The 21491-nt window shown below is 37.3% G+C and overlaps 2 protein-coding genes across 10 annotated transcripts in view; one reads left to right on the top strand and one right to left on the bottom strand.

Annotated features, from left to right (window-relative positions):
* CNTRL (centriolin) overlaps positions 1-2132 on the top strand; it is a 93535-nt gene extending 91403 nt beyond the window's left edge. For all 8 annotated transcript variants that reach the window (XM_021068196.1, XM_021068190.1, XM_021068218.1 and 5 more), the window contains 2 exons: positions 1076-1161; positions 1696-2132. In XM_021068196.1, coding sequence (XP_020923855.1) covers positions 1076-1135 — 60 coding nt within the window. In that variant the 3' untranslated portion in view covers positions 1136-1161; positions 1696-2132. The remainder of the gene's footprint in view (positions 1-1075; positions 1162-1695) is intronic.
* Positions 3134-21491, bottom strand: part of RAB14 (RAB14, member RAS oncogene family) — a 28802-nt gene continuing 10444 nt past the window's right edge. The window contains exons 2-8 of one of the 2 annotated variants that reach the window (XM_005660403.3): positions 21012-21070; positions 19571-19624; positions 16751-16928; positions 12338-12404; positions 7363-7450; positions 6975-7005; positions 3134-6025 (exon numbers count right to left, since the gene is read on the bottom strand). In XM_005660403.3, the coding sequence (XP_005660460.1) occupies positions 5848-6025; positions 6975-7005; positions 7363-7450; positions 12338-12404; positions 16751-16928; positions 19571-19624; positions 21012-21063 (648 nt within the window). In that variant the 5' untranslated portion in view covers positions 21064-21070 and the 3' untranslated portion in view covers positions 3134-5847. 2 annotated transcript variants of the gene reach the window in all.

A 21491-nucleotide genomic window follows, 5' to 3' on the forward strand; every position in this document is an offset into this window, starting at 1 on the left:
AAAAGTTTACTGTGAGACTTAGGTAAGGTTCATAATTGTTTTGAAGGAACATGAAATATACTCATGGAATTGGTAAATAGTAACTCAGTATTACTGTCAGATAGATAATAGCTACCATTTTTGTGTGCCTACTGTGTGCACGTTTACCTCATTTAGCTTTTACATCCTGGGAGGTTTAGGATTTATCCTCTATATAGGTAAGGAAATTGTATAAAATGAAAAGTGATGTCAAGGTCACAGCAAAAGACAAAACTGGGACTTAGAGGCTAATCTCTCTTTACCACAGAGCAGTATATCATACAGTTGAGCCTCAAGAATATTCAAAGCCAGTTGCATCTTTAATAGGCCCACAGCTAGCTCATTAGCAGCAGAGCCAAAGCCTGAATATGACTACTTTAAAACCTTCGATGGAGGACCCAAGTCAGATATAGGCCAAGACCATCATGGGCCTCAGGGCAGGCCTTAAGGAAGTGTCAGAGGCACAGAGCAAAGTAGATGACTTCGGAGGTAAGACAACCCAGAGTAGTGAAGGATGAGTGCCCAGCAGTTTGAGGAGCAAGTTCAGTTATCAGCTCATGGTGGCAGACAAGAGTTCAGATGCTCTAAATCCAAGAGATTTAGGGGAGTTCCTGTTGTGGTGCAGTAGTAATGGACCCAACTAGTACCCATGAGGATGTGGGTTTGATCCCTGGGCTTGCTCAGTGGGTTAAGGATCCTGCATGGCTGTGAGCTGTGGTATAGGTCGCAGACGTGGTTTGGATCCTGCATTGCTGCTGTGGCTGTGGGGTGGGCCAATAGCTACATCCCCAATTTATCTCTAGCCTGGGAACTTCCATATGCCATTGGGTGTGGCCCTAGGAGAAAAGCTAAAACAACAACAACAACAACAAAAACAACAACCGTAAAGCCAAGAGAGCAATAGAGGAGGTGTTAGAGGCCCAACAAGTGGGGGTGAGTTTGTTAGAATTATTTTGGACTCTGGGGTCATAATCTAGGTCTATGTGGGATAAAAGGCTGAGCGAGGTTGGAGTTAGGGAACTGGTTTCTGATAATGTCTTATCTTTATTCTTTTCAGAGCTCCTGCCAACAAGTTCTGCAAGGTCCATCACAAACACTAGACAGTTACCGCCACTGATGCCATGCGCAGCTTCCTGCTCACAGGTACAGTTACAGAGTTCTTTTAACTAGTACTTGGAATAAATAGCAAGATCTTGAATTCTAGCTTATCACACAGTCTTAAGAAAAGTAACCTTTTAACTTTTGGATAATTTTGTTCAGTGAGTCATCCAAAGAGGTATTCAAATATATATCTTGGAGTTCCCGTCGTGGCACAGTGGTTGACAAATCCGACTAGGAACCATGAGGTTGCGGGTTCGGTCCCTGCCCTTGCTCAGTGGGTTGATGATCCGGCGTTGCCGTGAGCTGTGGTGTAGGTTGCAGACGCGGCTCGGATCCTGCATTGCTGTGGCTCTGGCGTAGGCCGGTGGCTACAGCTCCGATTAGACCCCTAGCCTGGCAACCTCCATATGCCTTGGGAGTGGCCCAAAGGAATAGCAAAAAATAATAATAATAATTAAAAAAATAATAAAATAAAATATATATCTTACCTGCCATGATACTATCACTTAGTTAATATAGTTAAAACCTGTTTTACTCTTCTAAGAATTTATCATTTCTATCTTCGTCTTATTGTAGGAAAAGAATGGCTCAGTCAAATGAGGAAGATTATTTTGCATAAATGAGGAAATACCTTCTCCACTACCTCACCAACTTCATACTTAGAATGCCACTCGGTTTTTACCAAGATCCAGTGAACTCAAGATGCTGAAATTCCACTGTAGTTTATTCCAACTGTACGATTACTGTTAGGGGTTTTGTAGGTCACTTGTACATATGGGAATAATTGTATACTTATTTAAACCAGGGTTCTAGATGACTGAGGTTTTTTATCTTTGAAATGTGTTGTTATAAAACCAATGCTGATTTGAATCTATAAACTGGTAAAAATCTATAGTTAGGGGATGAAATGCACTTAAGCCCTTCTTCATTTATAGTGCCTAAAGTTATTTTTGGATTTTGTTTAAAATCTATTTTCATATGAAAATAAAAAAATAAAACAAATTTGGGTCTGATACCTGACTGTACACTTCACGTATCTATAGTAAAGCCAAAAATTTTTTACAATTTTAAGAAAATGTCAATCTTTCAAGTGGCTTTCCCTTTGCCTGCAGGTTGACGTATCAGTGAATATATTTTATCATTTGCAAATAGTATCATAAAACTGTCATATATACTTTAGGTGCTTTTCCTCAACCAAAAATGTTCTTTGGTGGAAAATAACAACTTTGTACTTTGGAGAATCTGACTTTCAAATTTGTAACTGCCATAAATTAATGACTCAATCCAAGGGTCTATAAATACATTTCTTTAAGAACAAAAATAGCAACTACTAACACAACAGAATGTGGTATGGACAGGTGAAATATCAAACTACATATAACAGGTTTTAAAATATTCCTGGGGACTCTCGTTCTTTCTAGGTCCCTAGACAAGCTTTTGAACCATTAACAGCACGGTGAATGATCTCTTACCGTCTAGTGAGGTTTATATTCCTAAAGTCATTTTGCTAGAGCAAAATGGACCATTAAAATAACGGGATAAATATGATTAAAGACAATGAAAGTGGCATTAAATTTATCACACAGTAAGTTCTAGAAAGCATCTACTTCCAAAATACTGATTTGGTAGTGTCTTTTGTACTTATATTGTTTCATTTTCACAAGTATTAGGAAATTGCTTAAAAGGCTGACCTGTTCACAACTGAAATTCTTCACCATCAGTTTCCTGTTCTGCCCATGTGCCGAATGAGGGTAAAATGTTTTCTTCCTAAACTGTCACATGAACCCTCTCTATAGTCCCACATGAACAGAAATCACTTCATCTTCCGTTTAAGATCAACGTGTGGGCAAGAGAGTTCCTGAAACCAGTCCTCTGGAATCCTGGAGTCGAGGCATGTGTGAAGCCAAATGCCTGGTTCCAAAAGCCATCTTTGCAAAGAAGCTTTACTACCTCTAACTAAACTAACGTGTAAATACCACCGACCCCCCAAAAAGATAAAAAATAAAAATCAAAGTTACTGCATCAAACACTTTATTGTCCATGAAAAATACTTGAACATCATACTGGAATGTCTAACGCATAGAGTACTGAGCACCAGTTACTAATCAGGAGGGCCTCACAGATGCAAGGGCAAGGAGTAACCCAGAAAAGCAGGTGATCACACAAAGTAGTAAGCTCTCCAGGGATTAAAAATTGAAAGAATTTCACATTCTCTCCAAAGTGTACTTGCTCAGTGTCTGGCACACGTTACAATATGACAGTCTGCTTCTGTTTTTGAGCACCCAAGTTTATCATAGGGAATTACATGTGCAAACAGAATTTGGCCCCAAGTACAGTCAAGGGAGAACACTATCAGGCACCAAATGTGCTGATCTCACACTGAAAAAGATTGAAAAACATTGCAAATGTGATATGAACGCAGGGATAAAATGCAGCTCATTTACTGAGCAATGTGGATTTATATGCTATGTATGTAGACTTGTCTTTTTATACAAATAAGGAAAATTCTGCAATAAAAACTGGCAACTTAACGCCAAATAACTGTTTGCCTGAAGAAAATATGAAAGCCTATTATAGTTCAGAAAATAACGCAAACAATTTTAATTTAATCTAGATACAGGTACTTTATTTACAAATATTTAGATTAATAGCATTTTGTTACATCAAATGAAGAGTACAGCAGTCTGAATAAATCCTGTCACAAAAACAATAAGACCCACTGTAACTAACTTTGGGAATCAGGGTATTGCACCTAAACAAGCCGCAGTCTTTAGTTTGTGATTGCTACCTTATATCCCAATGGGTGGTTTGTTTGTTTTGTTTTTGTAAATATATACACACACCAGCAGGTCATGGTCCCTGGGCGAGTCCCTTGTGATGCAACAGTGTAAGCAAAATGGATCACTGTCTAAGTCTTTAACAGAATATACCACCTGACTCCAGGTATGTTGTTTTTCAAAAAGTTAAACAAAGACAGACATAAAGATGAGTCCACAAATTAACCAAATCCTATTTTCTGCACATTCCAGTTTTGGCTTTTATTAACATTGACTATACAATACTCTGGTACTACCACATGTTTACAACCCAGAAAGCTGTATTTTTTTACTTTAGTGTCTGTAAATAGGGATTTAAAATGTGTATTTTTGAACACAGCAGTTGAGCTGGGAGTACATTTTTTATATCATACACAGAAGTTTACCTATCCTACTTCAAATAACTTCTCAGTTCCCAACCTGAACCCTAAACTCAAAAATCAACAGAAGTACAGAACGTGATAAAAGATAGGTTTGTTGTCTAAAGAAATAAGATTGTTTCCCTTGCTCAATACAGTATTCTGTCAGTGGCCAAACCACCGAAGTGTAAAGTAATAACTTACTTTATATCAGCACAAACATTGAAACACCGTTAGAAACACTTTCCCTTTTACAAAACAATTTATGCCAACATGACAAAAAATAGCCCCTCATACTAAGAACACAAGGGATCTCTTAAGTTATTTCACTGTAGTATTAAAAAATGCACAATTTAAAATCCCTTAACAGCAGACCTGCGGTTCTGGCTGTCTGGTTCAGAATCTCACCATTCCAAGGAAGATAAAGGTATAAAAGCTTAAAATGTGCAATAATAAACCCAGCCTTTTTTCTTTTTCTATACAGTAAGGCAAGAAATGCAGCCTGTAATGCAAAACGTTTACAAAAAGAGAAAAGCAGGTTAGCACATTGTTGATTGCACAAGAACAGTTAAGAAAATCAGCAGGTAAGCCACAGTGCAAAGATGGAACAGAATCTGCTAGTGTTAATCCTCTCACGCCAGGAGCTCTTTCCAGCATAATGTCCCCAAACACTGCCAGCACCAAAGGGTGGAGCCAGTATATTGTGTGAACTGCAGTTGTGTCTATTTCCTTATATGAAATGAAAGGGAGAAACATGGTCACATACAGGTCATACTGTACAAACTGGTATTTTATACTGTTCCAATGCCAGTAATCAATTTATTTTCTTCATTAAAATAATATACACAGAATGTATTGTTAGTTCGGTTCCTTCAAATTTTATACATATTTACTTTCTGCTAAAGAGGAAAAGATAAAATGGTGTAAAAAAAAAAAGATAAAGCTATTAATTAAACACAAGAGAAAAGATAAATGGATATTTTCCCCGTGCAAGGCTAAGACAGAAGCAAACCTCCTCAAGAAAAATGCCACCCACACAACAGGGAATTTATCCAACAAAAACAAAAACAAAAGGTGTTATAAGAACCCCTTCTCTATCATCAGAAGTCATTTCACAGCAATAAACTTACGGGTTACAACAGACATACTTGAACAGCTAAAGATGGGAAGAAAGGCTTAAGACATCATCAAATTAAACCGTACAATGAGACAAAGCCTTGCCAAAAAGAGGAAGGGGTAAAAATCAAGTCCGGCATCAGTGCTCAGTTTAAATCATGTATTGGTGACATACCTATCACGAGGACAATCAAGGGGGAAAAAAAGTCTAGATTTACCATGCAGGAGAGATTTATTACTCTACTTGCCTTTGATAACCTGATTACATCTAGTTGTTTAGCAGTTTAGTATCGTGTTAAACTGTTTTTTACAACAGAGTTGTTTTTTTCTTTTTAATTAAACCCAGTAAGATGTACAGAAGACAATGAGGCAGTAAAAAGTACTGCTTCCAACAGACAGAGGTGAAAGGTCAAATGAGAGCCACGGCAAAGAGGTCACTAGCAACCACAGCCTTCTCTCTGGGGTTGGGGTTCACTGGTTAGCCGGCCTCCTTGTGGGGCTGAAGGTTTGTGTTGTACACCAGACTCGGCAGCATTCAGATCCAAGCTTCCATCCTGAATGTTCTGATAGATTTTCTTGGCAGCCTCAAGGAAAGCATCTTCTACGTTCTCTCCCCTAAGAGGCAATCGACACCTTTACTGGTGGAACATAGCTTTCAATGAAAGATGAGACTTTATACAATGACCTCTGCTAACCTTTAGTCAACTACCATGGTGTCTTCAACTTAGCCACTGTCATCTAATAAGGGATTACCACAAGACTGAGCTAAGAGAATAACATGGGAAAATATTTTCCATGGAAAGCATATAAGCACAATACTAACAGCTGTTTCTACAAATTCTGTGTGTTCTAAATCATTAAAATGCTATGTATAAATGTGTAACAAGAATTAAGATAGGCCATTTCTTGAATAAAAGAAGCTGTTCTAAAGAGAAATGATATTATCTCCAAATGTATGCAGAAAAGTATTTTAGGATTTGTAGGGTCTGATTAGCCAAGCACCAACTGTACCGTTCTTAGCATGCTTAGCCATGTTCACACTCCAGTTCAGTTCTCTTAGGACTAACAGGTATAGATTAGGCTTAATAAAAGGGGGCTAGCTTCTCACCACTGCAGGGAATTTGGGGCTTAATAGAGAACTATGATAGAATCTTGGGGCTCAATAATGGACATAAAACAACTAGAAAGTATGCTTCTAATTATTCTTAGACATTAAGTTGTGCTTTTCACTGTGATCAAAAGTATTAAATGAACAGGTTGAAAAACCTTGAGTCCGGGATACCAAATTCAACCTCGGCTATGAAAGTCAAAACACTTTTGAAATGTTAATTTCATTTATTAACCTGGATTACCAATGAGCATAGTCAAGGTATATTATTTTAGGGAAAGTAACGTGAAATTATTATTTTTAAATGTGAAACAGGAAGCAAAGGGATGTTTGCTGTTTTTCCTGCCATAAAGCATTACATATTTATATATTATATGTATATACACTATATACATATGGTCCTACTTTGAGAAATCTGAATATAATTAAAAATGATCTAACTTTAGCCATACTTACGTTTTTGCACTTGCTTCAAGGAACAATAAGCCTAAAAACAAAATTCAGACTATGAAAGACATTTCAAATTAACTCACAAGGACAGTAACATCCTGAGTAATATCTGAATCAGTTTCCCATCAGTTTTCAGTACTCCTACCACAGTATTTTATGAAAGACTATATAAGTTTGAGATGGAGGGATTCTTTATATTTGTCATTAAATAATTGTACTGCCCCCTACATGAATCTCAAATAGAAACATATTTTGTTATTTGCTCATTCCTAAGATTTGAGTTTGAATTTTTAAAAAATTGTCAATCTGCATTGACAAAATCCCACTTATCCTTAGAAATTTTCCCAAGTGTGACCTAAAAAAGCCATTATTAAAAGTCTTAAAAGAAACCCACCATTTTCTTCAGCAAACTGTTTGGCTTCTTCATATGTAACATCTCTTTGTGCCTCCAAATCTGCTTTATTTCCTATGAGAATTATTACCTAGTTTGTGATCAAAAGAAACACATCTTAAAACAAACGCAACCATTTAAATCAAACATGAAAATTCTGAAATCCAAAAAATCTTGAAGGAAAAAACATGTGGGCCTAAAAAGGAACTAGCAATTAACCATCAGACAGGACTACAGAAGGCATTCATGAAGGTATTAGTATGAAGAGGGATCTCGGCAATTACTTAGACCAGAAGTAGACAAACTTTCTGTAAAGAGCAAAATGTATTTCAGGTTTGTGGTCTCTTCGCATATACTTCTTAAACCTTTTTTTTTAACAACCCTACAAACACATAAAAACCATGCTCCGCTCTGAAGCCATTTAAAAACAGCCCTGTTTTGTTTTTGTGTGCCTGAGATACATCTGATCTGGGCCAAAGATTATGATTTATCTGAGTAGACTATGAAGGGTCCATGGACAAGTTCCAGAGCATCTATAAGAAATTAAGTACAAAATGCTGTAAATGAGGACATTCTCTGAAAGAGAAGGTTTGTGACTTTCATCAGATTTTCACAAGTTTCTGAGACCCTTAGAAAGTTTTAAAACTACTAGTTCACTTTCTTCAGCCTGTAAGTAAGGCAATTAATGTTCAAAAGAAGGACCTGTCAATGGTAAAAAAAAAAAAAAAAAAAAACTCGGGTAGAAAACCTAAACTGTAACCTTCAAATACTGTCCTCCCCTTACACTATCCCTAAGGCTGGGCTAAGTTTGTTGCAACTGGTAACAAATGACTGTATCCACGATGGGGGGCAGTGGGGGTTGGAAGACACATATTTGGTGATTTCAAATTCAAGGCAAAATATTACACACACATCCACTTTGGAATCATTTATACATGTGAAGTTAGGCCAAAGTTAAAGACAGCTCTGAAAAGTTCTAAGAAAAAAGTGTACAACTTTGGGTAGCAGTGCTTTGGCCTTTACTGGCACAGGCCAGGGGATAAATTAATTCTGCCTATATATTTTTTGACACCAACTGGCAAACCCACCCGACCCCCTTTCTCCCCTGAACAGATGTGGTAATCCAGATAAAGATACTTTAGAAATGCATGGTTTCAACTAAAAGGGCTTCCACCATTAACTTCGTTTCATGTGAAATTACAGTCCCTAGCTTTTTACTTTCAAAAACTGGTGTCCAATGAACCATTCTGACCAGAATGTAAACCTTGAGCAAGGACAGTTCCGTAGTACAACAAAAGTGAGCCATCTTCAATCAGTATGGACAAGTACCCATTGAGAAGGGAAAGAAGTTTTCACATACAGTCCACTAGTCTTTAAAGAATTAGGTAATGAAACTTTAAAAAGGAAATCAAGTTTTTTAAAAGTTAAAGGTGGTGAAGTCACAATGGCTCAGTAGTAAAGGGCCATTATAAGACAGGTACTCAAAACAAAAAATGTTTGCTTTGGAGCTCCTGCTGTGGCCAACAGGATGGGCAGCGTCTTGGGAGCACTGGAACACAGCTTCAGTTCCTGGTCCAGCACAGTGGGTCAAGGATCCAGAGTTGCCACAGCAGTAGCTTAGTTCGCAGCTGTGGCTCAGATCTGATCCCTGGCCCCGGAGTTCCATGTGCCATGGGGCAGGCAAATGCAAAACAAAACAAGAACTGTCTGCTTAATGGAAACACTGCTTGCTCTCCTAATTCATGCTTCCCAACGTCATGAAAGGGGAGACATAAAGTGGCTTGTGGTTTTCAGATCCAGCTAACAACACAGAGGTATGAAATATACCATCAACAAAATGAGAAGATGTAACTTCTCAGAAATCAAAGGCAACGTTACAAAAAATGTAACATTTGAGCTGGATCTTAGAGATTTTCTTTCTTCTGAAGATCTGTAAGATTTTTAAGGGGCCTAAATGAGGCAGGAAGGACATGGCTAATTTTTTATTACATTCCTCTAGGGACCCTCTATAATAAGTTGTCTTCTTGTTTTCAATATTTTCTTTCAAAATAACTACAGAATCACAAAAGCCTAGAGAAGAGCAGAAAGGTCCTCTAACCCCTTCAAGCTTCCCCAGTAGTAGCATCCTACATACTTATTGTACACGCTCAAAACCAAGAAACTGACATTGGTACAATCTACAGCCCTTACTCAGATTTCATCAGTTTTATATGCTCTGGACTGTGTACAGTTCTATGCAATTCTATTGCAGGTATAGATGTGTGCCATCAATCACAATACAAAGCTATTCTATCCCTACAAAGGAAACACTTTATGCTGCCCTCTTTAGTTAACTCACACCTTTTAACCCATCACTAACTCCCGGCAACCACAAATATGTTCTCCATCTCTATAATTTTGTCTTTTTGAGAATGTTTTATATCAATGGAATCATACAGTATGTAATCTCTTGAGGTTGAGTTTTTTTCATTCAGCACAATGCCCCTGAGATCTAAGTTACTGCCATGTACCTACAGTTCATTCCTTTGTAATACTCCTTTGAGGAGTATTCCATAGTATGGATATACTAGGATTGCTTTACCATTTATCAATGGTCACCTGGGTTGTTTCCAGATTTTGGCTATCGCAAATAGGCTGCTATCAACATTTATCTATAGATTCGTAATATAATTACAGTGGGTTTAATGTGACAATGGGTATGAAAGATCCAGACACAGCCCCTGGCATAAAAGGCAAACCATGTTAACTGATTCTCAATGTAATTTTTTGTTTTTGCTTTTATTTTTTTAGGGCCACACCCACAGCATATAGAGGGCCCCAGGCTAGGGGTTGAATCGGAGCTGTAGCCGCCACAGCAACACCAGATCCAAGTCGAACTGCAACCTATACCACGGCTCACAGCAACACCACATCCTTATGCCACTGAGCCAGGCCAGGGATCGAACCTGCGTCCTCATGAATGCTAATCAGATTTGTTTCCATTGAGCCATGACAGGACCTCCTTTCAGTGTAACCAAATTGCTGTTCCCTGATAAAGGCTAATCTTAACACTTACTACATATTTGTTCTTTGCTTTTTAGGGCCAAACCTGTGGCATATGGAAGTTTCCAGGCTAGAAATCTAATCAGAGCTGCAGCTGCAGCCTATGGCACAGCAATGAGGATCCAAGCAGCATCTGCAACCAACACCACAGCTCATGGCAATGTCAGATCCTTAACCCACTGAGTGAGGCACGGGATAGAATCTGCACCCTCATGGATACTAGTCCGTTTCGAAACCTGCTGAGCCACAACGCAACTCCCGAATTACATATTTATTAAACCAGGAAACTACCAGGTACTGGGTACAAAGCTAAATGAGACAGAGGCCTCACTCTTGAAAAGCTCAGAATCAATCACAGCTCGGTGCCTTTCCTCACTAGTTCCTCAAAACAACCTCAAAAGAATCTACTGAAACCTTGAACACCTCAAGTCCCAGCTCAAACACCACCTCTTCTATAAAGCTGGTTTCTGCAGATGGCACTGATCACACTGGGCCCCTCCACCACACACTACACCAATCACTCTTTGTAACACATATTTCACTCTGCTTTTCAGTACATAATTGTATACTCACAGGTAATCTCCCTGATAGACTATATCCTTTTACAGGCCAACTCATATTTATTTCTGTATACTGCAGAGTCTACCATGGAGGCTAGCCTTTAAAATCTTAGTAAATATCTTCTCAGTCTGGTTAATTTTTTAAAGCATTTAGGGCTCTTATTTTTTTATCTTGGGCCACACCCACAACATGCGGAAGTTCCTGGGCCAGGGATGGAATCTGCACCACAGCAGTGACTTGAGCTACAGCGGTGACAATGCCAGATCCTTAACACACCAGGGAACTCTTTTTATTTTTAATTGAAATTTTATTGAGGGGAGTTCCCATCATGGATCAGTGGAAACAAATCTGACTAGTATCCATAAGGACACAGGTCCCATCCCTGGCCTCACTCAGTGGGTTAAGGATCTGGTGTTGCCGTGAACTGTGGTGTAGGTCACAGACGAAGCTTGGATCCCATGTTGCTATGGCTGTGGCGTAAGCCAACAGCTACAGCTCTGATTTGACCCCTAGCCTGGGAACCTCCATATGCTGCAGGTGCAGCCCTAAAAAGACAAAAAAAAAAAAAAAAAAAAAATTATTGAGACTCACATGTAGCTGTAGGAAATAACTCACACAGGGAACTGTATCTAGTCACTTGTGTTGGAACATGATTGAGGATATGTGAGAAAAAGAATGTACACACAGGAGCTCCTGTTGTGGCGCAGTGGTTAACGAATCCGACTAAGAACCATGAGGTTGCGGGTTCGATCCCTGCCCTTGCTCAGTGGGTTAACGGTCTGGCGTTGCCGTGAGCTGTGGTGTAGGTTGCAGACATGGCTCGGATCCCGCGTTGCTGTGGCTCTGGCGTAGGCTGGTGCCTACAGCTCCGATTCAACCCCTAGCCTGGGAACCTCCAAATGCCGCAGGAGCGGCCGAAGAAATAGTAAAAAGACAAAAAAAAAAAAAAAAAGAATGTACACACACATATATTTATGTATGACTGGGTCACTTTGCTGTACAGCAGAAATTGACAGAACACTATAAATCAACTATAATAGAAAAAAATGAAAATCTTAAATAGAAAAATAATAATTCTGACACTCAAAAAAATAATTCAGAGATCCCTAGTACATTTTGCCCAGTTTCCTCCAAAGGCAACATTTTACAGAACTAGTGATATCATAGTCTCCATTTGACATAGGATCACCACCCCATTCACAACTTTTATTTTTTTTTTAAACCATAAACATGAATAGAAACCAAGTCTAAGATGCAAAACTCGGGCTAATTAGTACTGGAAAAAAAACATTTTATGTTTTCTTCAATTAATTTAAGAATAAGAAGATTCTCTCATTCTTAGTCCCAAATACAAAAAGAGCCCACTTTAACTTACCGTATTTGGATTGGTGAGATTCCTTGCATCTGTCAACCAGCTGCTTAAGTGGTTATATGTACTTCTTCTGCAAAAATTAAAGTTTACATTTGTGACTGCCACATACAGTTGCATTTCAATAGAAAAAAAGAAACATCAATACTTTAAATTTACACTTTAATCAACAGATCCTAAAGAAGTATTTTTGATTTGACTAGATTGTTGCTCTAAAACAACTGTGAAATGCAAACACATACTTTTCAAAAATCTAGCCAAACTGATTATTTTTAAATAACTTAAGATTCAACAACTTTGCTAATTCCTTATATGTCAGGAGTAAATTGTTTACATTTAAAAGCACATCCAAGAGTTCCTGTTGTGGCTCAGCAGGTTAAGAACCCGACTAGTACCCATGAGGATGTGGGTTCGATCCCTGGCCTTGCTCCGTGGGTTAAGGATTTGGCACTGCTGTGAGCTGTGGTGTAGACTGCAGATGCAGCTAGGATCCTGCATTGCTGTGGCTGGGGTGTAGGCCAGCAGCTGCAGCTCCGACTAGACCCCTAGTCTGGGAACTTGCACATGCCACAGGCACAGCTCTAAAAAGAAAAAAAAGGAAAAGAAAAAAAAAAAAAAGATCTGGCATTGCTGCAAGATGTGGCTCAGATCTGGTGTTGCCATGGCTGTGGTGCAGATCTGCAGCTGCAGCTTCTATTCAACCCCCCAGCCCAGGAACTTCCATATGCCACAGATGAGGGAGGAAGGAAGGTAGGAAGGAAGGAAGAAAATAAAAGCAAATCCATAAACAAACCAATATGCAAGCAAGAAAAAACAGAGGAAATTAATGGAAAACAATTCTAAACTCAGAACTTTCAATCTGAAGTAAAAAAAAAATTATTTTGACATTATCCAGATTTTCAATCACAAAATGGGAGACAAAGCAGTACCAATACGTCTAACTAATGACACACTCAATGGAAAGCATTTTTGCGTCTATCTCTAAATATCTCAAATTAGAAACAAACTCAGACACTACTGTGGGCTGATATAAAATCCACCTTAAAGAGTAAGGTAACTACAACAGCATAAAAATTACCTTTAAAACAATAATTGATACATTTGGTCGGAAATTCACATCCCAGGTATATCAGAGATTAACTTTATTCTCTCTCTGTACTCTTATTTTCCAGCAGATTAATCATTTTGGGAATTCATAACTGCCTCATTTCTGCACTTCCTCTAGCAAGAGTTTAAAAAACACGGGCTCATTTGCACTAGCCAAGTAGGACCAAAGATAGCAAACAACCAAACAATCTACAATAATATACAGAGTATACTAACATTAATTAGACTTACCACAAAGCCCAAAATAATTTTTTTTCGAAAGATAAAGAGTATTTCGGATTTATACAGACTCACAAAACATTAATCTACCTTACTCATTTAACGGGTGAGGAAACAGAAGCCCATAAAGATTTAAATGATTTCAGAGCCAGGTGTACAACCTTTTACACATATTGTGTCTTCAAAGTTTTTCAAGTTCAGCCTTGTGAATATATTCCATGATCTCCAGCTGCCACTGCTCATATAAAATCTGATATTCCAAACTGAAAAGAACTCCCAGTGAGAAGTGAAAAGAATTCCTTACTCAGACTCTTTTTACTGTGCTATACAAGAACAAATTACCACCTTTGTGGCAAAAAAAGTCACATAAAATGTTTCCCAATGTTTTAAAATTTTCTAAGTAAACAATGGTGAAATATAATTTTTAAAAGGCACAAGCCTATCACTCCTCAGTACTTGTAGTACTAACATAACTTGCTTTTACACAATAGATCTATCTTGCTTTGTGCACAAAACCTTACATAACACAACTCCAAAAACACTGGCACTGATTTTGATGAAATCTAAAATGTCAAAGCTGATAGCAAGAGTGAATTACAAACCACTACCACTTTGATAAACAGAAAAACAACATATCCTTTGTAAGCAGTATCAAAATCAAGTAAACTATATTATTTACATGTACCATCTCCACTAATGCTTCTGATAACTTTTGTTATTAATTTAAAATTCAGCAACATAATTTCAAATCTCTAAATACAGGATTAAATATTCATTAACTGGTGTTTCTAGTGCTTAAAAAAAAAAAAAAAGGCGCTAAAATATCCCTAACTTTGGTGTAGATGTTAGATACAACAAACAATTGATATAGCCAAGCAAACTGCCATAAGCTATGTTATCAATGAGTAAAGTACCCTGTAACAATCAGAGTAAATACCAAGAATAAAAAGCATTACTAAAGCAGAGACTTAAGTTTATAAAATGTCAATGATTAATACTAGGAAAAAATGGGGGAAAAAAAAAATCTGTGCCATGGCTGCTACATCAAAGTCACCATGAAGAATCACTTCATCAAGAAAAAGTACCTATCTTAAAGCCTGATACTTTTTTTCTCAGTAACAGTTTTTGAGGGATGTAACAAACATAACATAAAGCTCCCTCTGTTAAAGTATCCAATGTAGTGGTTTTCAATATACTCGCAAAGTTGTGGAATGATCACCACTCTAACTCTAGAACATTTCATCACCCCCCCAAAAGAAACTGTACCCATTGGCACTTACTCCCCATCCCCTGGAAATCCAGTTTCTATCTTTATGAACTGATTTACTCTGGGTATTTCATATAAATGGAATCATAAGACATGTGACTCTGGCTTCTTTCAACTAGTAAAATGTTTCCTAGGTTCATCTACCTTATATTATGCATTAGTGTTTCCTTCCTTCTAATGGTTGAATTATATTCATTATATAGATAAATCACATTTGTTTATCCTTTTGTCAGGTGATGGGCATTTGGGTTGTTTCCAGCAAAGTATTTTATTTCTTTTTGGCCACTCCTGCAGCATGCACAAGTTCCCAGGCTAGGGATCAAACCCATGCCACCGCAGTGACCTGAGCTACAGCAGTAACAACACTGGATCCTTAAGCACTAGGCCACCAGGAACTCCTCCAGCAGAGCACTTTTCCTAACTTCAATGGACACAAAAGTAGTTTACAAAAAGTAGTTTACCATGCTTAAAAAGATATGTTTAACAGCAAAACTTTTTATATACACATATCAAATATTCTTAAACTTACACACTGTTCTATGTCAATTATATCTCAACAAAGCTGAAATTAAAGAAAAAAAAACACAAAAAGCAGAACACTATAAACAGATACACTTTAAGCACACATCACCATATGTAAATTTTGTTAACAATGCATGGAGTTTTCAATTATGTCAAGTCTTCAGAAACGCATCCTTCCTAAACAGATATCCTGTTAAATGGCTAGGTATTAGTTTTCCCACAAAACTATTTACTGATCATGTTAATACTAATTGCCTAGCTCAAGGAAGAGAATTAAAGCTATTTCACTTTATTTTGGCCTGAGACCATCCAATTCTAAAATTTAGTAAAACTTCAAGCACTATAGTTAGAATCATTCACTATCTTTATTCAAGGCATCCTTTCCCAAAGGTATTCCTTAATAAGATAACCTTAGGAAACACCAAATTAAACAAACCTGAAGAGTTATTTTCCTTTTCAAAGTTCTAACACATGAATGTGCATTGTGACTGCTCAAGAGGAAACATTTTAAAGCTTTCCCCAAAGGAGACATAATTGAAAATCTAAGCCTCACTTGGTCCCACTCACCCATTCCTACCCCCCAAAAAGTGAGACAAGAGTCACAATGCTTTGGCTGGCACTCTGCATTAACATGAAGGGTAATCTACTTTATTTCTAGCTTACAGTAGACATAGAGCTTGATGAAGTGGCACAATTTTCCATCTAGGTTTGTTACTTTGTATCAAGTGGTGAGTTTTCACAACAGTAGAATTGAAAGAAATTTAATCTTGCTGAAGTATCATGAGCTACTTCAACCCATTTTAGAAAAAAAGAACTTAAGTAAAGGTACAATTATATACGTCAGATGCAAGTATGAGAACTTTTTATAAGCTACCATGTTGGATTAACAAACATACTTAATTCTTTGCTTGGCCTTAAAAGGTGTAAAATTTAACACTATAGACGAACAGACTAATCCTCAAGATTTGCTCACTTTCTACTGAAGGGGAAAAATAATACTGTGGTGTAACGTATTATTTCACCTCAAATTCAACTGATATTACTTCTTAGCATGGTATTATTCCATTTGCTCCACCAGTATCTCCTAAGTTTTTCTTCAGTCACACAGACTTTCAGAAAAGAAAATCGACAAGTTATATCATGCCTTAGAGCAATTTAGAGAAGAAACCATAAAACCCAAATAAGCTCATTAATACTCACACAATTACAAATTAAAGAATGCCTAAATCAATAAAAAAAGAAATCACACTGCCTAAAGTAGATTTCTTTTCTGTTATGAAGGTTGAAAATTATTAATCTCTTACCTAGTAATATCATACACCATAAGTGCTCCTGCAGCTCCTCTGTAGTAGCTTCGTGTGACAGCTCTAAACCTCTCCTGTCCTGCTGTATCCCAAATTTGCAGTTTGATTTTTTGGCCACTAACTTCAATTATTCTTGTACCAAATTCAACACCAATTGTGTGAGGACAGTCAGCCATAACTGTTAAGGAGGAAAAGAAATATAATATTCCAACTTCCAGAAAGCTTCAAATTAAGGCCAGTGGGAAAATAATCCACTAGGTAATCAAATGATTTATTAATTAATGCTTGTAGGCTATAATATGACTAAAGCTTGCACTTATAAAAACAAAATAAGCAGGAGTTCCCCTTGTGGTTCACCAGTAATGAACCAAACTAGTATCCATGAGGATGAAAGTTCTATCCCTGGCTTCATTCAGTGGGTTAAGGATCCAGCATTGCTGTGAAGTGTGGTATAGGTAGCAGATGTGGCTCAGATACCACGTTGCTGCGGCTGTGGCAAAGGCCGGTGACTGCAGCTCTGATTCAACCTCTACCCTGAGAACTTCCATAAGCCACAGGTGTGGCCCTAAAAAGAAAAAAAAAAAAAAAAAAAGTTAGCAAAAACCCAAAGTAAGACATCGTAGATGTGACTGGACTAGAACAGGAGTCAGCGAACTTCTGTTAAAAAACCAAATAATAAATATTTTAAGTTTTGTAGGCCAAAAGGGCTCTGTCACAAGGACTCAAATCTGCTCAAACACAAGAGCAGCCACAAATAATATGTAAAATGGGCATGGGTGCACTGCAACAAAACTTTATTTATAAGCAGGGAGTGACTGAATTTGGCCCACAGGTTGTTATTATCTAAACTAAAAGAATCTGAAAATTAAAAATAAAAATTTTACGAGTTCTCACTGTGGCACAGTGGGTTAAGAATCCAGCATTGTCTGTGGCAGCTCAGGTCACTGCTGAAGTGCAGGTTCAATCCCCAGCCAGGCAGGTTTAAGATCCAGCATTGCTACAGCTGTAGGTTGCAGCTGTGGCTTGGATTCAATTCTTGGCCCGGGAACTTCAACAGGCCATGGGTGTGGATTAAAAAAAAAAAAAAATTTATTGTAAATTTTAATAAACTCTTTTTTTGGGGGGGGGTCCTTTCGTCTTTTTAGGACTGTGGCAAATGGAGGTTCCCAGGCTAGGGGTCTAATCGGAGCTGTAGTCACTGGCCTACACCACGGCCACAGCAACAGGGGATCTAAGCTGAGTCTGCGACATAAACCACAGCTTATGGCAGTGCCAGATCCTTAACCCACTGAACAAGGCCAGGGAGCGAACCCAGAACCTCATGGTTCCTAGTCAAGATTCGTTTCCACTGCGCTATGATGGGAACTCCTAATAAACTCTTCCTAACACCAACATTAGATATTTAACCTTCTGACAATCATTAAATATTAACAAATTAATCAATGGTTTTAGGGTTATAGGAATTTCTGGTCAAATATTTATCCTGAAAATGCTATCAATGCCTCAAAAAAAGTTACCACATTTAGTATGTATTTATAATTATATAAAATTGGCAAGTTACATATGTCTAATCCAATAGGACAAGTTCATTAGTCTTTTCCTTATAATTAGGCCACTGAAAACCTAAACCAGCTATTATTCTCTTGTACAAGTACACAGACTGACAGATAATTCATAAAATGTTACATTAAGCCAAAAAGTGCCATAGAAAAAATTTCAATTATATAAAAACAATTTCAATTATATTTAGCCTATCAGTTACATAAAATAAAGTGGTCTCTTCTTTTACCACCCAAGATAGAGTAGTACTTTGAATCTTAATCAACCAGTCCTGAATTTAGAAAGAATTCCATTTTAAATATCTAATCTCTTATTATTTACTTATTAGCAAAAGATATATGAGCAAATTTCCCCTAATATAACTTCTATAACAGAAAGTCAAAGAATGAAAAGATTACTTAAATTTGATATTATAGTATTATCATCAAAAAAAATCTAAACAGGTCAGGAGTTCCCGTCATGGCGCAGTGGTTAACGAATCCGACTAGGAACCATGAGGTTGCGGGTTCGGGATCTGCCCTTGCTCAGTGGGTTAACGATCCGGCGTTGCCGTGAGCTGTGGTGTAGGTTGCAGACACGGCTCGGATCCTGCGTTGCTGTGGCTCTGGAGTAGGCCAGTGGCTACAGCTCCATTTGACCCCTAGCCTGGGAACCTCCATATGCCGCGGGAGCGGCCCAAGAAATAGCAAAAAAAAAAAAAAAAAAAATCTAAACAGGTCAAATTATATATGGCAAATAAAAATTAACACTGCAAGAGTTCCCATTGTGGCTCAGCAGTTAATGAACCAACTAGCATTCATGAGGTCATGGGTTGATCCCTGGCCTCACCCAGTGGGTTAAGATCCAGCATTGCCTTGAGCTGTGGTGTAGGTCACAGACGTGGCTCAGATCCTGCACTGCTGTGCCTGAGGCACAGGCCAGCAGCTGCAGCTCCAATTCGACCTCTAGCCTGGGAACTTCCATATGCCGTAGGTGTAGCCCTAAAAAGCAAAAATAAATATTTTTTTTAATTTTAAAAATTAAAATATTTTTTAATTTAAAAAATATTAAAAAAATTAGAATAAAAATCAACACTCTATACATACAGGTATATTTCATTTTATCTGCACCTATTAAAAAAAAAAAAATCACTCCCTTAAGACAAAAGTGCATATGTTGGGAAAGGTTACATACAGAATACACTGCAAATGACACTTTTTAAATGGTAGGAAAGTGAGAATAAAAAATTTACTTATGTTTTATCTTACATATTGAACTTACACTTTTTTTCTGTAAATTGATGAAGCAAGCAAGATTTTCCTACTCCCATGTCCCCTGTTTAAAAAAAAAAAAAGTTTCAAGTAGTAATTATATTTCTCAATTTTATACTCCTACATGCCAAGACTACTATACCCCTTTAAACATATCACATCACAAATTTCTGGGACACTTGGAAGTTTTATTTCCACAATTTATAATGAGTTTATAAAGGTCAGTTTTCACTGTGATATATAAATTGACTATTCTGAACCTTTAGTTAATGAACTATGTTAATAAATAGACACCAGCTGGGAAGAGCTTAACAGAGAAGCTATTGTAATAGTATTTTTTTTACTTTAGGCTACTTCAACATTTTGTATTATTTTTTCCCCTAACCAATGCATAAAAGCCAAAGACTCCTAGGAATGACCAACAGGGAAACATATAACAAGCACAAATAATACAGTTTTGGAAGCTTGAGTCACTAGATCCCATCATATATTTCTTGTAGAATTCCATAAAAGAATGGGCGTTACATGAAAAACCATAACAGAACAGATATCATCTCTGTACTAAGAGCAATTTAACCTTTGGTGAAGGGAAGCATTACGATACAGCCACATAAGCTCAACATTAAACCAAACTGTTTCAATGTAAAGAATTAAAATATTAATTAAATTGTTAATTTAAAATACGTATACTTGCAACTGAGCTCTTCCAACTATACTTGGATAAACAGCATTGTCTTAATTTGAGCTAAATCTTCCTGAAACTTAAGAAAAAAACCACCATTATGTTATGTATCTTTTTTAAAAAATTTATTCTTTCTTTGATTTTTATTTATTTAGTCTATTTAGGGCTGCACACGAGGTATATAGAGGTTCCCAGGCTAGGGGTCAAATTAGAGCTGCAGCCACCGGCCTACACCAGAGCCACAGGAACTTGGGATCCGAGCCGTGTCTGCAACCTACACCACAGCTCATGGCAACACCAGATCCTTAACCCACTGATCAAGGCCAGGGATCGAACCTGTGTCCTCATGGATACTAGTCAGATTCATTCCAATGAGCCACAACAAGAACCCCCATGTATGTATCTTGAACACAGTTATTTTGGACCAGTGCTCTCTATCAATTTTTGGAATCCAGGGGGCTCTGAGAGCTTTCATGATATTTTTGAAATGCATCTTGTAGGAAATTAACCTCATTCCCAGTATTAACAAGCTTTCAGGTAGGCCTCAAGGGAAACCAACATCACTTCAAAGGTACCCAGCTTTGTACTAGAAGTATCCCATGTCACAACACAAAAGGTACATCGTTGATTCAAAAATCTTAGCAAAGGAATTTTAATTTTGCAGTAAGAAAATCATTCACTTCTTCTGAAGTACTACATTAAGCATTAGCATATAAATATTTTGCATTTTAACCTTCTTTGACAAACAAGAGTGTTAAGTTAAACTTACCAATAATAATATATTTAAAGATGTAAGAGTAGTTGTATGGTGCAGTTGCCATGGTGGCACTAAAAACAAAGAAAACTATGTTACTTAGGAAAAAAGTATACACAAGTTATCCAAGCTGATCATTGCTATCCTTTAGATACAAAAATAATAATAATAATAAAGCACAGGGATTATAATTAAACAAAATGTTGGTTACAATAAACCAAAGCAAAATTGCTTTTCCCAAATTTATCAAATACACAAATTCTCTTGGATGAACACTGCTTTAACATTCTCATTTATTTTCCATAGAAATATAAGAAACCATGTATATTAAAACAGTTCCAAGATTTCACTTTAGGAAACCTCCAATAAGAAGTGTTACTCTGAAAAATTTCAAAATAAGGATATCTTTACTCCTTTCTTTCTTTTTTTTTTTTTTTGAGGGTGGCACCTGTGGCATATGGAAGTTCCTGGGCCAATGATGGAACCAGCACCACA

This window comes from Sus scrofa, chromosome 1 (genome assembly GCF_000003025.6).
Source record: "Sus scrofa isolate TJ Tabasco breed Duroc chromosome 1, Sscrofa11.1, whole genome shotgun sequence".
NCBI lineage: Eukaryota > Metazoa > Chordata > Mammalia > Artiodactyla > Suidae > Sus > Sus scrofa.